This window comes from Eucyclogobius newberryi, unplaced genomic scaffold, assembly GCF_026437365.1.
Source record: "Eucyclogobius newberryi isolate DKJ021-1_F unplaced genomic scaffold, fEucNew1.0.hap1 SCAF_21, whole genome shotgun sequence".
NCBI classification, from domain to species: Eukaryota; Metazoa; Chordata; class Actinopteri; order Gobiiformes; family Gobiidae; genus Eucyclogobius; species Eucyclogobius newberryi.
The window spans coordinates 8,920,696-8,942,311 of NW_027315846.1; the positions used below are offsets into that span (position 1 = coordinate 8,920,696).

The following is a 21,616-nucleotide window of genomic DNA, read 5'->3' on the forward strand; positions in this document are numbered from 1 at the left end:
TAATGAAAATACAATATAATTAGAGAATAAGAGTACATTTTAAGATAAGATAAGATATTCCTTTATTATCCACACATGGGGAAATTTCATTGTTGCAACGCAGGTAGATACAGAGGAAAAGGACGGATAACTTATAGGAAGTTTAAAGAAACACTCTTAATAGAATAACTCTTATGAACAAAAACTCCTATAGACAGAACCTCTCATTTCTTAATAAGGAATGGAGGGGAAAAATGAAGATAAAATAAAATAAAAACAGCTAGCGTAAGACAAAATAATACTAATAATAATGGTGAAATAAATAAACACTCTATTTACATCAGTTATATGCACATGAATATGACGGTATTGCACATGGTTAATTCAGTATTGCACATGAATATGATGGTATTGCACATGGTTAATTCAGTATTGTACATGAATATGACGGTATTGCACTTGGTTAATTCAGTATTGCACATGAATATGACGGTATTGCAAATGGTTAATTCAGTATTGTACATGAATATGACGGTATTGCACATGGTTAATTCAGTATTGCACATGAATATGACAGTATTGCACATGGTTAATTCAGTATTGTACATGAATATGACGGTATTGCACATGGTTGATTCAGTATTGCACATGAATATGACGGTATTGCACATGGTTAATTCAGTATTGTACATGAATATGACAGTATTGCACTTGGTTATTCAGTATTGCACATGGATATGATGGTATTGCACATGGTTAATTCAGTATTGCACATGAATATGACAGTATTGCACATGGTTAATTCAGTATTGTACATGAATATGACGGTATTGCACATGGTTGATTCAGTATTGCACATGAATATGACGGTATTGCACATGGTTAATTCAGTATTGTACATGAATATGACGGTATTGCACATGGTTGATTCAGTATTGCACATGAATATGATGGTATTGCACATGGTTAATTCAGTATTGCACATGAATTTGACGGTATTGCACATGAGTAAGTCAGTATTGCACGTGTTCAGGGCTAGCAGTGTTTGCTATAAAGTTATTTTACATAACCTTTCACCGAATAGGCCAACTTGTAATATTATTGACACCACTTTATAATACCTCCACCCTAATTAACCTTAATAAAGCATGAACAAAGACTCAATTCATAACAAATAGTTAATTAGTTTAGAACTGATTCATCAAAATGATCTTCTAGGCTTATAGCGACTACTTAGGGGGTTAGGCTATTGATTAAGTAGTTACTAAACCTGATATTTTAATTAACACTATTAAAAGCCTTCTTCTTGTACAGAATAGGAGTCCTTCTGGATGCGGGTCAAGACTCTCGGTAAGGTGAGAGGTCACTAGGGACGATCGTATATAGTCCACTTAATGATTCCTGTAACTGCTGTTCTTCGAAAGCCAGTGTAACCTTTTGAAAACAGTCCGAGAGGCCCAGTAGCTGCTCTTGTCTTGAGTTCTCCCTGATGCTCTTTGCGCCCCGTCCCGTCCTGACCGGGGTGGATGTGCCCCCATAAGGCTCTTGTGCCCCCATAAGGCTCTGTCACCTCAGCTGTGAACACAAACTGCAGGGCGTCCGCGCTAAGTCAATTTATATGTTGAGATATAACACGGCTAGCGCACTATTTCTGTAGACCCTCGCTCGAAATAAGCGCAACTAATTCAGCAGTAAGCGCTAAAGTCATTAATAGTAGCCGTTCAAATGTGGCCGCACCATATTTAATATTTCTTAAAATAATAGGGGCTAATGTTGCTTCTAAAACGACATGCAAACTGTGTAAAATTTGAGATTAGCCAAAGATACCATTCGCTGATTGAATGAACTACTTTGATATTACTTTATTCTTTTATCATAGTGCAATTGAAGGGCTTTGTGGAACAGAGGGAGAAAAGGTTTCAAATGCTATCCTGAAGTCATTTTCAATCTGAAGGTTAAACATATTCGGACTACTTTTGATACCTTTTCTACCATTAACCACTCCTACGCAGTCCCGTCATACTTAAGTCTAGTCCTTGATGTTTTAAATCCTCTTTTAGGACACTCTTAGACCAGCTTCAGTCCATTTTAGTCTCAGTCCAGTCCTGGTGATGCTAGAAAAGCCAAATACATACAGTATTTTCCGGACTATAAGTCGCACCAGCCAAAAAATGCATAATAGAGAAGAAAAAAACAATAATATAAGTCGCACTGTAGTATGAAATGTGGTTTCAAGTGTGAAAATAACAAATAATATCATATATGTCGCTCCGGAGTATAAGTATATAAGTTTAAATATAAGTTTAAGTCGCACCCCGGCCAAAACTATAAAAAAAGGTGCAACTTATAGTCCGGAAAGTACGGTATATATGGGACTTCAAGGTTTCAAACGTTCAAGAATTTCTATACTCTCCGCCTATATATCGATTTTTTTTTTGGTAATTTTTTTGTTTATTGATACAACACTATTCAAATCAGACAGACTTTAATGACCCACAAGATCACAAGATGCTTTTCTACACTTCAGAAGTCTCTGTCGATACACACGAGCGTGCGTATTATCGATGCCGGGCGTTCCCGTCAGAGGAATGCTCTGAAACTCGCACTGGTCATATGGCATTACTGTACGTCAACAGATATAACAACAGGTGCGCCGGCTGCTGAATCATCACCCACTCGATTTATCTCCGCGGAAACACATTTAAGAATACCTCAGCCAATCAATTTACAGTAAAGCGCTGACCTGCACTTCCCATGTGCCAGAAAACTTTCCGCTCTCCGCCACCACCACCGACTAGCCTCTAACTTTAGCCAAACAAAAGCCTGCAAAACACATACACCCTAATGTGCAACATGGACCGAGCACGCCCCCCGTCACCCCCTCTTCGCCCCCCCCGTCACCCCCTCCTCCTCACCCCCCGGGGCTGTTTCGAGCAAGTGCTGGGGGGACAGTCGGTGTGTGTGTTGTCGCCGGCTCGGGTCGTGTTTCCCAGTTTGACAGAGAGCTGTAAGCAGGCACCAGTGAGGCCACACCAGAGACACATCAGCGAGGACTAGCCCACAACTGGAGGTCCGAGGAGAGAAGGCAAGGTTTTTCCGGGATGGGAGAGTTCTTGTGATTGTCCTGGAGACCGTTTCGGAGTTCTATCTGAAATTGATGGATTAGCTTTGGTTGTGCTTGGATTTTTTGGGAATACGTATTGGATTTTGTCATATTTTCCTGGACTGGTTTTTAAGCGGGACCGCCGTTGTTTAGCATCGTTTTTGTAATCATTGGTGGTTGGGCCGGTTGTTTTTGGATATCCTTGGATTTGAAAACTGCTCTTGGACTTGAAATCTTGGATTTTGTCATACCCTCTTCAACCCTTTTCCAACTAATCATCAAGCGGACATACTTATATTGTCGGTTCAGCGCACAGTCGCGCCGTTATCCGTTCCCGGGACAGTCGCCTTACTAGTGGCTCATACAGGTGGGGGGGTTTGTGTCTCGTCCCCCGCCATGAAGATCCAGGAGACTTCTTTGCGGCGGGACCCCGACCTCAGGGGGGAGTTAGCCTTTCTGGCCCGGGGGTGTGACTTTGTGCTGCCCTCCCGTTTCAAGAAAAGGCTCAAGTCTTATCACCAGCAGCAGCAACAGGTTTGTGATAAAAGTATAAAAGTATGCAATATAAAAGTATTAGTAGTACACATATTCCAAAGTAAGTTAAATCGACATCAAGTATTGACCCAAAATGAGCGTGAACAGTGCATTAATGTCACTTTATATCTTTTTATGGATGCGATTCTGTATGTTTTTATCAACTCCTTTTCGATACTTCTCTATAAAAACTATAAAAGACGCTTCATTTTGAAAACCTCCAGAACAAACATTGTGATATTATCTTTTACACCATTCACGCACATTCGAACAGGACCAAACTGCACGTAAAAAGTCCTAAACGTCATCACGAATTCACTTAAACAGCTGCCGTATTCACACCTATGGAAACGATGGCGGTCCAATCAAAACAGTGGTTGCATTTTGTTTCCTGCAGCAACATGCCGGGGGCGACACACTATTCCCAGGCAGATACCACGGAGGTATTTATAGTGAGGAGGTGTAGGAATAGGGTGATAGAATGAACGCTGGAGGAGAATGGGAGGGGCCCGCTACAGCTGTCCTTCTCAATACACACGACTACAGGGACACAAGCACTGGCACTGTACAAGGCAGGCACCAGGAAGGGAGAGCAATAAGTTCATTTCAGGCTGCCGGTTCTAAGTGTTCATTTGTTTTTTTTTAAGCTTGTCGGGTTTGATTTGGTTTACTGAGTTTTTGAGTTAAACCTTGAGTTAAAAAAAAGCAAACTTATCCCAAATTTTGCACTCTATCTGCTGTTTGTTTCTGTGCTTGGCGAAACTTGTCTTTGCTCTTCTTGCAATCAAATGCTCTTAAGGTTTCTCCAGCCACAAAAACTGACTTCTTTACACACTTTATACACTTGCACACGCAGAAAGTGACATACGATACAACACTGATTTGTAAATATGTGTAAATAGTAAGGGATTTCAGTCCAGCGTGATCGTATTTCGGTCGCCTAACACTCCACCACAACTCCAAGTCCATGTCTGGCATTGCCCCGTTGGTATGGAGGAGCGCTGTCGTTTTGGCTGTATAAAATGTACATGCCCACGTATGGCCATAGTGTCACAGCAGGACTCTGAATGAGCAATGGAGCCCACTCAAATGAACCATGATGAGCTGTAACCTCGTGAGTAAACCGATCAACTGCACATTCCTGCACAGCACCGATAAAAGCAGATGGAAAAATAGTGACAGTTTTGTGATGCACTAATGGAGTTTCTCATAGTGAATTGTACGAGATCCAATGCAATTTTGATTTATTTTTTACATTGCTTTACATTGTCTTGAGTACTCTTATATAATGTACTGGTGTTTTTGGTAATATTGAATCTGTTTAATAGTAAATTGCCATTATAAGTGTTTTATTTTTTTGTTTGATTGATGCCAAAATGATCCTACCTATGTAAAAACGTCAAATGTACTACAAATAACATTTTATATTCCATACCACCGTTCTTCTACCAGGGGTTTCCGGAAACGCTGCCTTATAATATGCAAAAATAACACTTTCAATATTTGCGCAATTTCAAGCTGTAATTTGATCTGAATTTTGAATTGTTCTTCTTCTTCTTCTGCTGTATCTCCAGGTTCTGTCCAAACCAGAGAAGAGACCAATCACCCCGCCTGCCTCACCCTCCCCGGAGCTCACGGTCGTCCCGGCAACGCGCACGCCCAGCCCGCCACCCGCCCCGGTCGTAGTCACCCCGCCGCCCCCTCCCGCCATCAACATTCCCAGGTACGGCTGTCCAAATCCAAATCAATGTATCGCACACATTCCCATTTCATCAAATTATAGCTGTAGAATAAACGACATGCAGTATCATATGTGCAAAGTACTATATCACTGGACCAAAATAAACCTTCTGCTGTCCCTATGGAGATGTTATTGCTCTCTCAATGGACCCAAGTTAGAAGTCAGATCTTTTAAAGTATTTTTTAACAATAAATACATCTGTAATTGAATATGTGCAAAGAAGGTGAGTTCAATACCATATTTACAGGCAAAGCAAGTGGCAGACAGAAAAATGCCTTTAAGGTTATATAGCTAAAGAAAAGAAAATAGTACTAGTAATATAAGTAAATGGAACAGTAAGTACCGTATTTCCCGGACCATAAGTCGCACCTGCCAAAAAAATGCATAATAGAGAAGAAAAAAACATATATAAGTCGCACTGGAGTATAAGTCGCACCAGCCAAAAACTGCATAATAGAGAAGAAAAAACATATATAAGTTGCACTGGAGTATGAAATGTGGTAGTGTGAAAATAACAAATAATATCACATATAAGTCGCTCCGGAGTATAAGTATAAGTATATAATTGTAGAAAAAGGTTCAGTAGTAGTCATCTGGACTCAGTTTAGAAAAAACAACATACGTATATAAGTATAAATATAAGTATACCCCATACCCCTAGTCATACCCCGGTCAAAACTATGAAAAAAGGTGCAACTTATAGTCCGGAAAATACGGTAGTAGTTGTCGTAGAAAGTTGGTTATTATAAGTTATAAGTTATATAGATATGGTAATCATTGAAGTTGCGAATGAAATGAATGAGTTTGAACATTTACCTGTGTCAATAATTATAAAATGAGGGCTACATTAAGAGCTATTAAATTGGATTGAAGAAATGTATATATATTAACATATTTATTTGTTTTATGATAGTTATAACCCAAATATTTCACTTTGCAACGTTCCTTTTCCCAGGTTCTACTTCCCCCTCGGGCTCCCAGTGATCGGCTCCTCCCCGACCCATGACGCCGCCATCGCCACCATCGAGACCGCCTTCACCGAGTTCGAGGACGAGAAGGCGGACATTTACGAGATGGGGAAGATAGCCAAGGTCAGGTGGAGGGGATGTGTGAGGACAGTAGCAGCGATCTGTGATTTCCGGACAGTCCTCGAAAGCAGATGTGATAAAACACAGGATGGGCCTGTGTAATTCCTGGAAAATAGTTCTGTGCAAGAGTTATAGACGAATTTTAAGGCAATGAATAACAAAGGGAGTGTTTCTTCACCCAGAATAAGCAAACTTTAACACAATAATGAGACAGGTTATGGATGTAAACTAATGTAAACTATTCTGAATCTTCTGAATGTTTTCCTCACTGCTCCGTGTTGCATTGTGCAGTGTAATAATGGTTGTAAGTGTGTGTTTTTGTTCAGGCATGTGGCTGTCCACTTTACTGGAAGGCCCCCATGTTCTACGCTGCAGGAGGAGAGAGGACCGGCTTCGTCTCGGTTCACTCCTTCATTGCAACATGGAGAAAGTGAGAGCACGGAATATAAAACATGAAATATGCACACAAATTCAGAACAATAAACGCACATTTTGTTCCTGTTTTGTGCTGGACACATTTTTCAGGTTTTCCCACAGTTTGATATCTGTTTGTTTTAATAAAAGCAGGGTTGGTAATGAACTAAAAAAAAATACTAATTTAAAAAAAAAATATTGGAATTGAGAAGATTATTTGGGGTAATTGTAATTTTATAGTATTTTTTTGAGTATATTTTTTCTTTTTTCCAATTACAAAAAAAAAAAAAAAAAAAACTTTAATAACAAACACATTAGTCAGTAGTAAAATGTGTAATCTTTGCACCGAGGAATTCAGCATAGTGTATGAATATTCTATGTTTAATGTTAATGCACTATAAAAAAAAAACTGCAAAAATTCAATATCAGTTACACTTGTTTCTAACTAGATATTTCTATTTTCCACTAAAATGATGTGTCCATTGAGTGCCCAAGATTTATTAACTCACTTAGTTGCTTTTTGCCTTGAAATGAGAAAATACATAAATAATGAAACCTGTCAGAAACACAATGAAACAAGTCAGGATATCTCTAACATTCCACCAACTAATTAAGTATAAACTACTCAAACTAGGTCTAAACAAAACAAAACAAAACAAGACAAACCCATAAGATCCTGTGTGAATATTCCCTTTATACAGTGAACATATGCAGCGTTCTTGCACACTACACATTTAGATTCTCTTCTGTCAAACTGTCTTTATAACTTTTATCGAAACCCACGTACTGATAACGATGTCTTGCTCTGCTCGCTCCAGGTTGCTGCACAGTTGCCATGACGATGCATCGAGATTCATTTATTTGCTGGCTAAATCTGGATGTAACTTCCTGGAGCAAGAGGACTTTATCCCTCTGCTTCAGGTAATAAAAAAAAGGACAGAAATTACAGCTTCTCCATGGATAACGTCACATTTAGCTTTTGGATCACAGTCTAAAGAACACATTTTGCCTTTTAAAGTGTCTGGAAAATACCCAAAAATGATAAAGACAATGTCATTTTTGTTAAATCTACGTTTAATTTACGTTACGTTCTTTTTACTAACCCTTGTTTTGATTTCAAGGACATCGTGGACACACATCCTGGATTGACGTTTCTGAAGGATGCGCCTGAATTTCATTCCCGCTACATCACAACGGTAAAAAAAAAAAACGTCATTCACGCTCTAATTATCAGTCAAATTAAAGCAATGTAAGTTAAAGCATGAAACAAAATAGCGATAATAAGTTATAGCTTTTCATAAACGCAGCACGTGAAGAAAAGTGTGGAAGGATTTTGTTTTTATTTGTTGTAAATAAACCTAAACTGCTCCACGGACTTAAAATCTTTCTGAAAAATGAGTCAGTATATAAAGGACCAAATACCATCGTGATAAATGTGCCGTATTTTCTGGACTATAAGTCGCACTGGAGTATAAGTCGCACCAGCCAAAAAATGCATAATAAGAGAAGAAAAAACATATATAAGTCGCACTGGAGTATAAGTCGCACCAGCCAAAAAATGCATAATAAGAGAAGAAAAAAACATATATAAGTCGCACCAAACAAAAAATGCATAATAAGAGAAGAAAAAAACATATATAAGTCGAACCAAACAAAAAATGCATAATAAGAGAAGAAAAAAACATATATAAGTCGCACCAAACAAAAAATGCATAATAAGAGAAGAAAAAAACATATATAAGTTGCACTTGAGTATGAAATAAGATTGCAAGTGTGAAAATAACAAATAATATCACATATAAGTCGCTCCGGAGTATAAGTATATAAGTATAAATATAAGTATAAGTGGCACCCCGGCCAAAACTATGAAAAAACTAGTTATAGTCCGGAAAATACGGTACAGTCGGTTTTAAAAAGGTCAGCGCTCTCGTTGCTTGGTCAGTGATGCAGTGGAGGCCTCTCTCTGTGCGTCAGACTTCAGTGACGTCACGGAAACAGCGCTGCCCCCTGCTGACCGGATCTGCCCGCTGCTGTGGAGGCGCAGACCCTCGCATGTCCATATTAAGACAGGTCATTCAGTTTAGACCCACTGACCGACGACAGGACGGTGGAACTATGTGCCCTCCCGTGTCTGATGAAAGAACACGGTGCCTCGTCGGTTTAGCGGAACGTATTTCACTGAATCAATTTACCGAAGATTCCGAAAAATACACAATGCAATATGATTTAATGTCTTGAATACGTTTTATCATCGTTATTAACAATTATCAGACTTGTCAAACTAGTTAAGCCTAACCCTTAATCTTTTATTAAGTAGAACTATTCAAACTTGTAAAGATCTTGATTGTTTCTTCCATCTTCATTATATTTTAGTAATGTGGTAGTGGTTCTCAAACTGTGGTACGCAGGTTCTTTCAGTTGGTATGCAAATTCTTCTGCCGTTCAAATATTTGCTGAAGATAAAGTCAATTTAAAGTGCTTTTTTTTCTTCTTTAGATTTTGGCCTAGTTTAGGAGTAGTAATCTCTTTTAGTCACAGTTTGGACAAGGGATGCCAAGAGTATTAGTTTAATCGAAAATCGTGATTATTCAGGTCACAAAATGTTAATTTGTAAGAAGAATTTTTCGTAAAATTTCGTAAATTATAATTGTGACCATTTTAGAAGCAAAATTAAGTATTTTTGTTCAGTCTTTTTTTAATTCTCTTTTTATTACTCTTTTTGTCACATTAACCATTAAGTAATTTGTAATTTAATATTAATTAAGTTTTGTAAAGCCGGTCACGAACTTGAGGAAGAGTATCATGTTAGACAATGAGAATGAAAGAAAATTCTTGTTTCATCACAGTCTGAATAATCATGAATAATCGTTAAATCGTGGTGTTTTTTCTCACAATAATACATTACAATTATTGTGAGAAAAAACATCACTATTTGACCAATAGGGCAAATTAGACCTTATTGGTTTAGATCTGGTTTAGACTTCGAAGATCAAATATTTTCTTACTGTAGATGATACTTGGTGTGAAACGTTTGAGAACTGTAGTGCAATATCTTTAGTTCAATTTACAAATCAGTGCTAAATTATAAGCAATATTAGCTAAATATAGCTTAATATTCATTGTATTAATAAGAACACATATTATATAAAAAAAATACCTTTTTGAGCTTTTAACCATGTTATAACATCAAAAACATGTCTGGAGTTGGATTTATCTTAATTTCACGCTTGTTTCATTCATCCTGTTTACGAGGTCCTTCTCCTCTGAGCCTCAGAAATAACTTTCAGCATCAGTTTAAAATTTCCCGTTTCTGACATCAAAGGTAGACATCTTGAAGCCTCCAGTGCTACTTTTAAGTTCATAAATGATCTGCTACTTCTTCTGAGATATCTGCCATAAAACCCATTGCTTAAATAGCTAGCTTTTTGACATTTCCACCGTTGTGTGCTAATTGTGTGTTTTCTATGCATTATTATCATTTGAAATTCCAAAACATGAGACGTCAAAGCTAAAGAACATGTTTAAAAGTCTGATAACGATCCAAACAATGCCTCACCGCCCCGCCTCCCCCGCCTCGCAGGTGATCCAGCGGATATACTACGTGGTGAACCGCTCCTGGTCCGGGCGCATCACCACGACGGAGCTGCGCAGGAGCAACTTCCTCCAAACGCTGGCTCTGCTGGAGGAGGAGGACGACATCAACCAGATCACAGACTACTTCTCCTACGAACACTTCTACGTCATCTACTGCAAGTTCTGGGAGCTGGACTCTGACCACGACCTGTACATCGACCTCAAGGACCTCACCAGATACAACGACCACGGTCAGACATTAAGCAGTCGTTTTTTTTGTTTAATCCAATCTGACTTTATTTAGTGTGAAAGCTTTAAAGTCTCTACAAAACTTAAAATCACTTGTTCAAACTAGCCTTTCCGTAATATTGCGATTTCATGTTGTAGTATTTGAGTATCCAACAAAGCACCATAATAAGTTTGATGTATTTTATCTGATTATTACTAAAGGAAATGACAAGATACTTAAGTTATAATCAAAGTTATAACAAATGTATCAAAGGTTGTCTAAAGGAAACAAAAGTGTTTCGATAATTTGATTTATTTTATACTTATTTGTACATTAAACGACCTAGAGAATTTAATATTTGTCAAATAGTTGTCTTGACCTGAAAAAACACTCCTGTATAAAAAAAATCATACTCTTTATACATGTTGTTGTTGTTGTTGTTGTTGTTGTTTTATGGCGGTTGGCATCCAAGTGTTGCATTACATGTTTTATGAGTAATTTAGACACCAGTTAACAACAAAGTGTATTTCTTTGCTTTGAAATACATCATTTGAATACTAGGATGAATACTCGGATACACAGTCACTCACCACAATATACATGTTTTATGAGTCATTTAGACGCCACTTTATTACAGCAAAGTGTATTTCTTTGCTTTGAAATACATCATTTGTGGATGAATACTCGGATACACAGTCACTCACTACAATATACATGTTTTCTGTCTTAATCCTCGCAGCTTCCTCGAACAGAATCATCGAGAGGCTGTTCTCTGGCTCCGTAACTCGGTGAGTCGGAAAACACCGGCACAGAAGCTAAATGGAGTCATCATTTACCGCTGTGGCAGTATTCTCTTTAATTGTCTGTGTCTGTGTGGTCGCCAGGGGCAACGCCGTGCAGAGAGAGGGACGCATGAGCTACGCCGAATTCGTTTGGTTCCTCATTTCTGAAGAGGATAAGAAAAACCTCACCAGGTACACGACGATTATACTAATAATGCTGCGTTTGAGCTGCACCGAGGCCTTTGCATGAGCTGTTCTATTGTTATTGAGTGTATTTTATTTAAATAAGAATAAAAGTTCTAAGGAATAAACGCTCTACCATATTTATAACCTTAGAAGGAGAGATTAAATTAAGAAACATTTCATAGTTAGAGCTTAACCAGTGTATGAGATTTGATTTTAATATTAGAAAAGTCTCAAAAACATGTTGAAGACAGAATTTAAAGGTGCACTATGTAACTTTTTGGTCAAACGTATTACACCAATAACCATCAAAGTAAATATTTGGCTTTCTGAGTACTCTTGGCCTTTAACAAGACTCTTCCAGGTCTAAATTAGAGCGAAAACAGGCTTTAATTAAGAATAAACCAAATGCCACAGCGGTTTTAACGAAGAAACGACTCAAGGAAAAGCCAAAATGTAAATAAAATGTGCTCTAAATGAAGTAAACACTAGAGGCCTCAGTGTAGCACCAGAACAAGCGTAGCACGTAGCACAGTTTGAGAAACAGTTCACTTAACCCTCTCCATGGAGACAAGCCGGTGGCCAAGTTACAGGTCAGGGCTGTGGAGAGGTGACAGTGAGGAAGCATCACAATGAAGTAAATGCAAGATAAATAGATACGTTTAAGATAAGATATTCCTTTATTGTCCACACATGGGGAAATGTCATAAGGGTTAGTTGGTTAGTTAGTTAGGGTGGGTTAGTTAGTTAGTTAGTTAGTGGGGGTGGGTTAGTTAGTTAGTTAGTTAGGGATAGTTAGTTAGGGTTGGTTAGTTAGGGTTAGTTGGTTGGTTAGTTAGGTTAGGTTAGTTGGGGTTAGTTAGTTAGTTAGGGTTAGTTAGGGTTAGTTAGGGTTAGTTAGGGTTAGTTAGGGTTAGTTAGGTTAGTTGGTTAGTTAGGTTAGGTGGGGTTAGTTACTTAATTAGTTAGTTAGGGATAGTTAGTCAGTTGGTTAGTTAGCTAGTTAGGGTTAGTTGGTTAGGTTAGTTGAGGTTAGTTAGTTAGGGTTAGTTGGTTAGTCAGGTTAGGTTAGTTGGGGTTAGTTAGTTAGTTAGTTAGTTAGTTGGTTAGTAGTTAGTTAGTTAGTTAGTTAGTTATGGTTTAATGCCACACTGTGCAACATGAGAGGCAAATCCATCTCCCTGGAGACAACAACAGACGGCAGCACACTCCACCTGAAAAGTTACATATTGCACCTTTAAATTAGCTTGTGTTCCTGCGTCCTCCCGTAACGTGCGCTAACGCGGTGCCCGTCCTCCGTTCCCAGCATCGAGTACTGGTTCAGGTGCATGGACATGGACGGCGACGGCGTCTTGTCCATGTTCGAGCTGGAGTACTTCTACGAGGAGCAGTGCGAGCGGATGGAGCGCATGGGCATCGAGCCGCTGCCGTTCCAGGACCTGCTGTGTCAGATGCTGGACCTCGTCAAACCGGAGAATCTCGGTGGGTGCTAACGGACCTCTGCGTGTACTTTGACATGGTATACATGCGTTCGCGGTGACGTGATACATCCGGGACTTCCCCATAGCGGCCATTTTGAAAGGGGCACGCGATTACTAGCAGCCACGACGACTGCATCCTTTTCTACGGCTTAATGAGCTACGAATACTTTGATTCTTTAGACGATAACGGCAAACTAAGGTACACAACAAAGCTATCAGTCCTTGGTCTGACAACAGAGCGATGACCTTACAGAACGCAGGTTTTTAGCATTTTGGCCTCATACATCCTGGATATCGTGTGTAGTAGATGTGTTGTTGTGCCCCTTTCAAAATGGCGGACTCGGTTGCTACTGTACAAGTTCGAACGCATGTATTATCGGTGGGGGGTTTGTCTGTTCTTAACGCTTTTGTCTAAGAACAGAATGTTATTGACGGTCTTTTAATGAGTAGATGATGAATCGTCACGTTGCTATGACACCGTTTTCCCTTTGTTGGCCAAGTTTGGTGACATTTGCACACTATTAAGCATGATTAAAGCGTTTATAAAGCATTAATTACGTATGCATACATTTCTTAATATGTGTTATTTATTTATAATCACATACCGTATTTTCCGGACTATAAGTCGCACTGGAGTATAAGTCGCACCAGCCAAAAAATGCATAATAGAGAAGAAAAAAACATATTTAAGTTGCACTGGAGTATGAAATGCGGTTGCAAGTGTGAAAATAACAAGTAATATCACATATAAGTCGCTCCGGAGTATAAATATAAGTATAAATATAAGTATGAGTATAAATTGCACCCCGGCCAAAACTATGAAAAAAGGTGCAACTTATAGTCCGGAAAATAGGGTACGTAGATTATTTACAACAGAACCCTTTGCCTGGTCCGTGTTGTTCCGTGCCGCAATCATATCCCCCTCACTGTTTATTAAAAAAACAACATTCATCATAATCAGAATTACTTTTGGGGATAATTATTTTCTTTACCGACACGGACGAATGAAGGACCATCCGTCCGTTCGCGCTCACACCGGAGGCGGCCGAAGTGTCTTGCCAAAGGAAACAGCCCGGCAGTTGTAAAAGCAGAGCGACCGATCGTTGAATTACAGTTGGAACGTCTCTACTAAGTGCTATACTTTCACTATGTGACGAGCGCGGGCCCATTAAAATGGCATAACGGCGAGCGCGGTGTCACCATATGTCTCACTCACACTCCGCTCTGCAGGGAGGATCACTCTGAGCGACCTGAAGCGCTGCAGGATGGCCCACATCTTTTTTGACACCTTCTTTAACCTGGAGAAGTATCTGGACCACGAGCAGAGGGATCCGTTCGCCGTGCAAAAGGTAAAACGCGTTCAAAAACGGCAAAGGTCGAGTTAAGACGTGTGATCTACTGGTTTGTGAAGCCATTTTTAATCAAATCAATCAATTCAGAGGCTTTGAAAAGTAAAACGCTGACTTCAATCAAACATTAATCATCTTTTCCCATTTAAATATCTTTTGTTGACATGTGTATAGAAGTATTAAGTAGATTAACTTTCAAATACAATTCAAATATGGCTTGGATCTACTGTATGTAAAGAGAAAATGGTCAACTTTTAAACCAATGAACATTTAGTTGATTTTGCAGAGCTTCTCATTTATTTAACCCATTAATTCATTGCTATTGTAAAAATATATAAATAATTCACATTCATGAGTTTCAGCTTCTTGTTATAGGCCACATTTTCAGACTTTTTCCCATTCGAAAGCTCCCATATTTAGCCTTAAATTGTAGATTTAAAGCTAAATATGGCAACTGTCCAAATGTCCCCACGAATAGGCTGCATTCTGCTTTTACGCTGCATTACATTGTTGCCACGGTAGCACTCGGGGGTTTGCGCTGCCGTCCTGTCGGCTGCAGGTTTTACTTGAAAGCCAATCTGAGCAGCGCCGCCTCATAATGTATTTGTGGCCGGGTGTGGTGTTGCAGGACATTGATAGCGAGGGTCCCGAGCCGTCAGACTGGGACAAATATGCCTCAGAGGAATATGAGATTCTGGTCGCCGAGGAGACTGCAAACGAACAGCTGCATGAAGGGTACAGCACGCACACCGTCGCACATGAATTAAGGGCTTCTCCGTAACTAAAAATACGATAATCGGGATCATTTGGGTCATAATTGAAGGTGCATTATGTGACTTGTCTCGTGGAGGGTTCGCCGCCTGCCCGTCTCCATGGAGATGATAGATGTAAACTGCCCGGACCGAGTTACAGGTCAGATCAGTGGAAAGGCAACACAAGTTAACGTGAAGAATGCAATAAAATGTAAGATACATTTACAGATTAGTTTAATGCCGTACTGTGGAACATGGCAGGCAATGGAGACAAGCAGGTGCGGAACCCACCAGAAAGGTTACATAGTGCACTTATTGATTATTTATCATTTTATTTATGAATAAAATTTAATAAATTGTGCATGTTTGAAATTGAGTGTACTTTGATCTCCATCACGACTCATATGTCACATCATGTCATTAATGCCACAACATTTAACATAGTTATGATTGCATTTGGGCTGCATGAGAGAGAAATAATTGATATTTGAAAACTGTTTTTAGTATTATGATTATATTGAAATATTTTTACCAAAAAAACAAGTAACTAACAAAAAGCAACTAATTCAGCACCTAAACAAGGCTAAATTTGGAAAATCCTTTGTAAAATCTGCTCTTTTTCTAATTAATAATTAGGTCAAAAGGTCAAATTTGGATGGAATACCTTAGTGTCATTGCGATATAGTTTGTTTTTCACAATGTCGATTATTGCATAAGCCAATATTGGGATATAGATTTATGCAATATACTCTGTGCAGCCTTAGATGACATACAATCATTTTTGTGGTTCTGGCTTTGGTTCTTTTCTAATCCTGGTTTATTCCTGGTCTAGTCCCAGATTTGGTTCACGGGTTTAGTTCCACACATATATATATATATATATATATATATATATATATATATATATATATATATATATATATATGTGCTTTGTGTGCACGCTGCTTAATATAGATACATTGTATTGCTTAATATAATCTGTATGTTTTTGTCTTGGCAGGTCATTCGATGATGACTATGACTCAGAAGAACTGCAGCTCCCGGGGGATTTTGGAAACAAAATGGAAAAACTTGTTATTTCTGATCTCACTGCTTAAAAAACTATTCCCTGGAACTATGTGGCATGCCTTCCTGGAATGAGCTCTACAGAACCCGTGGCCAATGCATCACTTGCAATGAAGAAATGGACTTTTTTTTTGGTGCAAAGGAAGACACAATATCCTGGACTTTCTGTGACTGGTAACTTTCCAGCATCAGATACCACATTAACAATAAGATTTAAAGACAATGTCACCAAATCGCTATTTATTTTTTGAGGAAAAAGAAGATATTTAACTGCCTTGTACAGCTGACAATCTTGCCAAAAGACTAAGTAGAAAAACTGTAAATTGTAAGAAAATGTTTCAAAGTTGGACACTGCCCTTAAAACTATAGTATTTGAGATTTGCAAATGCTGCAAGTCTGTGAAGACGCAGCATTAGTGGAGAAAGGCACTGGTCAATTTAGCACAATCTTGTGGCCAGTCTTGGTAATTGCATGGCATTTTTGTTTGAAGAAGCAGTTTATAACGCTTACTAACCTTTCCAAGAGGGAGGATGGTCCAGTGGACGGCCAAACTGCTGCTCTATTTTTGTCTTGTATTATCAGCACTCACTCCGCCTCTTTCTGCCTCACTCCGCCTCTCTCCGGCACACTCCGCCTCTCTTTCATTTCTCAACAAGAATCTGCAAACATTAAGTGTACATTAAATATTCAAGCTGAAAAATAACACTCTCTGGTAGAGTTTGCCAAAATAATTTAATTTTGTTAATGGATTGATTGGAAGTGTGACATCTTAATGTTTGTCTGCAATGATCCATACAACTGTAAACTGAGTTTAAGAGAATGACCTGTATGTTTTTCAATTATCTTCATTAAGTCTTCAGTTTATGCCAATGCTAAATTTACATGAATCTGAATATTTCGTTTTTTATAATTCTTGCTCCCAACACAGGATGTAACGTTATTTAGGAAATGTTGCTTGTGGGAATTTAAGTATTTGTCAGCTCTGCACAACAGGGCTCTGCACTACAGGGCTCTGCACAGGGCTCTGCACAGGGCTCTGCACAGGGCTCTGCACAGGCATAGCATGTGCACTCTGTTTGTTCATAATTACAGATGGGGGAGGATGCTTTTCAAGTGTTTCGATGAGTCCGTGTTATCTAACCCTGTCATCACCACAATAACAATGTTCCCATCCTGGGTTTGTTTGTAGAAGTTTTAATTAGGAATAGACAGTGCTTGTCCTGTGGCTCCATATACCTCCTGTATGTTTATTACTGTAGACACAGCTCCCTCTGTCCTGCACCACTGTACATGTGCCTGATTGTATTGTATCTAAAGAATAATGTTAACATGATGTTATTAAGCCTTTATAAACATGATGGCTGTGATACTTTATGTATTTGATCTGTATTGTTGTGCCACTGTGTGGCTGTAGACTGGGGAGGGAAGGGTAAATTATATTTTGTGTGAATAGTTGTGTGCACAGGAAATGGCCCCTGCACACAAGCCTGAATCCTGGAGGACTGATCTCCACTGACAATCATTCATGAGACCAGCACTGCTCAGTGACCACACTGTGGCAGCAGAGAGTCTACTCATACTCAGCTCTATGCAAAGACCTGATGCACAGCATTAGGCAGGAGTGAAGCCATGTACATCTCTACTGTGAGAGATAATCAGACTTTTACTATGATGTACTTCCTCTGTGTAGAGGAGCTTATGTAAGTCTAGGCTTCATTTGATATTAATATGGCATGGTTTTCTTTGTTTTCAGTTTGTTCTTATACCTGTTGCTGCCAACTAAAGATTAAAGTTTAAATAAAGACTTGAGATGATTTGTGTGTATATATTTAAAGCATTTACTGAGTAGGACTGTAAGTGCCATTCAAGTGTCTCAGTCACACATGCCTGGGCTGTGATCTGCTTTGAGGCATGCGATGCTGGCGTCATAGTTGCCATGGCGAGGTTGCACCAAAACAGGAAGTGCCCGGTGAGTGTGGCGCTAATTGTCCCATTCATGGGATTCCAGTGAACAATGCAAAGTGATTCCACCCAACACCAGCCATTCAGAGCTGGAAAAGCGTCACACATTTACTCATGTCCATTTTAGTGTGACCTTGCCTATTTTACTGCACAGCCTTGGACACTTACACACAAACAGATCATGTCAACTACAATACATCTGTAACCTGCCTTTTCCCCACTCTCCAAATTCTAATGTAAGCTGAGGAAATGACATACAGTTAATTGATATAAGTATAAATATGTGTGTATCAAGTCAAACTCTTAAAATTCCACCAAACACAACCTCAAGTTCAACCACACAAAAAGACAGTAATTACCATTCTCCTTTTGACCACTTCATAAACTGTATCTGCGTGTATTGTTTCACGTTTTTGTTCTTGTCCTCAAAGCGTCCATTGTTCCGGCCCTGTGGTGTAATGGTTGGCACGAGCCCGTAGTCCCCAATCAAAGGTCAGCACTGCTCATTGTTTCAAATGGCAGCGCTGTGTTCTCCACAAATGTCAGGAACAAAACAATTATCTGCAGATTACAGTCACACTCACATTCTTACTCACTGCACAATGATTCCACTGCCTGTCCTGACGCCATACAAGGTGACAGCAGCAGGCCAGTGGGTGCGCTCACACTTGGTCCGGTCTGCGCCCAGTTTGAGTCCCGATGTGGACTTGGTTTGGGTCCTGAGTCCAGCAGTTCAGGTTTAGTATTTATTATCACATTGTGGCAACTGAAATCCTTACTCAAAACTACTTCAGCCTCTTGTGCTTTGTGGGAATCAGGTCTCCATAAGGTAAATCTTAAAGTTAAGGTTTATTAAGTGTATTTAGGTTAACAGTGCACTATGTCTCTGGAGATGCTCTGCCTCAAACATGGCATTAAACTTTAAACCTTCACTTGCTTTATAATTTAAATCAAATACTTTGGAACATAAAGGCGATGCCATCTCGAGTAGGCAAACACAGAAAAGTAACATAGTGCACCGTTAAAGTTTAGTCTAGCCAAATTCGACCTGTTTTCCCTGGTTACGCTGGTTTCCCGGGTTACACTAGGCTGTTAAGTTCCATTTTCATTGAATTGAAATGATGTAGCACATTGTTGTAGTGATAGAATACAGAGAGACAAATGCCAGGTTAAGTGTGAACTGAGCAGCAATGTTCTGGGACTGATGCATGTGTGGATGGAGGTCAGAGTGTTCTGGCAATCTGCAAGTGGCAATTTACTGGAATTATGTGTGAATGGAGCTCTAGAGACAAAGCCTAAAATAAGTTACTCAAGTAAATGTAACTGACTTTATCTGTGGCAAAGTTCACTGGATAAAAATACTTGCTGCATTTTTCCATCAGCGTGCAACCTTTAGTTTGTGTGTCATCGCAGACATTTTTAACACCGCCCTGGAGTCGTGTCATGTCCCAGCCTGCTTCAAATCGTCCATCATCGTCCCTGTCCCCAAGAAGCCCCGGATCACAGGACTTAATGACTACAGACCTGTGGCGCTGACGTCTGTAGTCATGAAGTCATTTGTGCGCCACCTCAAGTCCTTCACCCCCCCTGCTGGACCCCCTGCTGGACGCCCTGCTGGACGCCCTGTAGACGACGCTATCAACCTGGCTCTCCACTTCACCCTGCAGCATCTGGACTCCCCGGGAACCTACACCAGGATCTTGTTTGTGGACTTCAGCTCTGCATTCAACACCATCCTCCCTGCTCTGCTCTCCCAGCTCAACGTGCCTGGCTGGGGAAGAATGTCTCAGACACTGGGACCATCAGCACAGGAGCTCCACAGGGCTGTGTACTTTCTCCCCTGCTCTTCTCCCTGTACACAAACTGCTGCACCTCCGGCCACGACTCCGTAAAACCGTTTGCGGACGACTCCACCTTCATCGGGCTCATCTCAGACGGGGATGAGACCGCCGTGACATTTTTTATGTACTATTTTGTTTTGGATAATCGAAAGTACAGAGAAATGGGTAGAGATAGGTGGTAGGTGAAAACAGAAATTTCAAGTATTACATGCATGAACAAATCAAAAATATGTGCTAATGAAGAATGTCCCCTTTAAGTGTGTGTATTGATTAGTTTTTTGTTTTGTTTTTTTAATAGCCTATGACTATAACAATATTATTTTAAGACTTTGTACATCAAAAATCAAGTGTTTTACTAAAGTTAAAGCACCAATGTATCAATGCTGCATGTATAACATTGTTAAAACACATAAGTTAAATAAACCAGATTACTAAAGGTTGTGGGCATATATTTGTCTTTCTATTATCTGCTAAATATGGACATACTCAAATGCATCTTCAAATGAGAGATCCAGTACTGTACATTTGTATGTTAAGAGCAGGTCAGCAAATAATAAAGGTCAAATAAGTAAAATCTATAGGCTTCTTTTCACCTGCTGTGTGAATGTGGCCTCTTGGTGTTATGAAAATACTCGCTCCTACGGTTATTTGGATAGCGTACTGTGGATCAGTCACACAAACCCTGCTGACCTCGTCCCATCCTGCGAATGAACCACACCTCTCTTTGATCAGCTGTCAAAATAGTTCACGTTTAATATCCCCTGTACAAATATACCTGTGCTTTAGGAAAAAATGATGCCTTTGATGGACAACCCAGCTGCTTCACAAAAGGAAAAAACGGTGCAAAGACGCCGTGGTGGAAGAGAACAGACTCCGATCTTGTAGTGGTAAAGATTTGGGGTTGACGGCTTTGAACTGGGCCAAATTCCAGCTCGCGCAGACATAGGGGAGGAAGTAGACCACATGCAGAACTTCATCCAGCCTCTGCTCTGAGCCACACGTTGTCATCAAGCGTCACCTGATGGTTTATTCTCGACAACACTGGGCCTTTCCCAAGACACAACAAGCAGACAAGAGGACTGCAAAGTGTAGCAAAAATCAGAAAGGAGATTAGTCCTTGTCCAATGCATTTTCCTCTCAATTTACATTTATGTGTTTCAAAATCATGAGAAATTAGCACATTGGCCAAATCAATTACCACTTAAAAACTAAATATTCTGACTTTAAAGGGCACAGTGACACTTCATCATAACTACTTCTTAATTAGCCTTAATAAATCATAATGAACACATTGTTTCTTAAGAACGATTCAGGCTCAATAACTACTTAATTAATTCCCTATCTTCTAAGCCCTCAATTAAGTACTAAGCCTGAATTATTCATAATTAACCATTTTTTCATTGTTAAAAACGTTTTTGTTCATGTTTTATGTTTAAATGTTTTACACTAACTACAAAGACATTTCCGGCCGCAGAGGGGATCGTGCAATGTTGACTTGTTGGTGCATGAGCTTTGAAGATTTTACACAAGTCAACCTACT

At 39.5% G+C, this 21,616-nt stretch overlaps 1 protein-coding gene across 2 annotated transcripts in view; it reads left to right on the forward strand.

Moving 5' to 3' along the window:
• Positions 1-18,082, forward strand: part of ppp2r3a (protein phosphatase 2, regulatory subunit B'', alpha) — a 46,153-nt gene extending 28,071 nt beyond the window's left edge. The window contains exons 1-13 of one of the 2 annotated variants that reach the window (XM_072457551.1): positions 2,982-3,616; positions 5,191-5,339; positions 6,313-6,448; positions 6,772-6,875; positions 7,678-7,780; positions 7,981-8,055; positions 10,440-10,683; positions 11,401-11,449; positions 11,546-11,635; positions 12,933-13,108; positions 14,338-14,456; positions 15,085-15,191; positions 16,209-18,082. In XM_072457551.1, coding sequence (XP_072313652.1) covers positions 3,479-3,616; positions 5,191-5,339; positions 6,313-6,448; positions 6,772-6,875; positions 7,678-7,780; positions 7,981-8,055; positions 10,440-10,683; positions 11,401-11,449; positions 11,546-11,635; positions 12,933-13,108; positions 14,338-14,456; positions 15,085-15,191; positions 16,209-16,305 — 1,587 coding nt within the window. In that variant the 5' untranslated portion in view covers positions 2,982-3,478 and the 3' untranslated portion in view covers positions 16,306-18,082. Of the gene's footprint in view, positions 1-2,981; positions 3,617-5,190; positions 5,340-6,312; positions 6,449-6,771; positions 6,876-7,677; positions 7,781-7,980; positions 8,056-10,439; positions 10,684-11,400; positions 11,450-11,545; positions 11,636-12,932; positions 13,109-14,337; positions 14,457-15,084; positions 15,192-16,208 lie in introns of those variants that run through there. The other variant, XM_072457550.1, reaches the window with a different exon arrangement.
• The last annotated feature ends 3,534 nt before the right edge of the window (positions 18,083-21,616 follow it).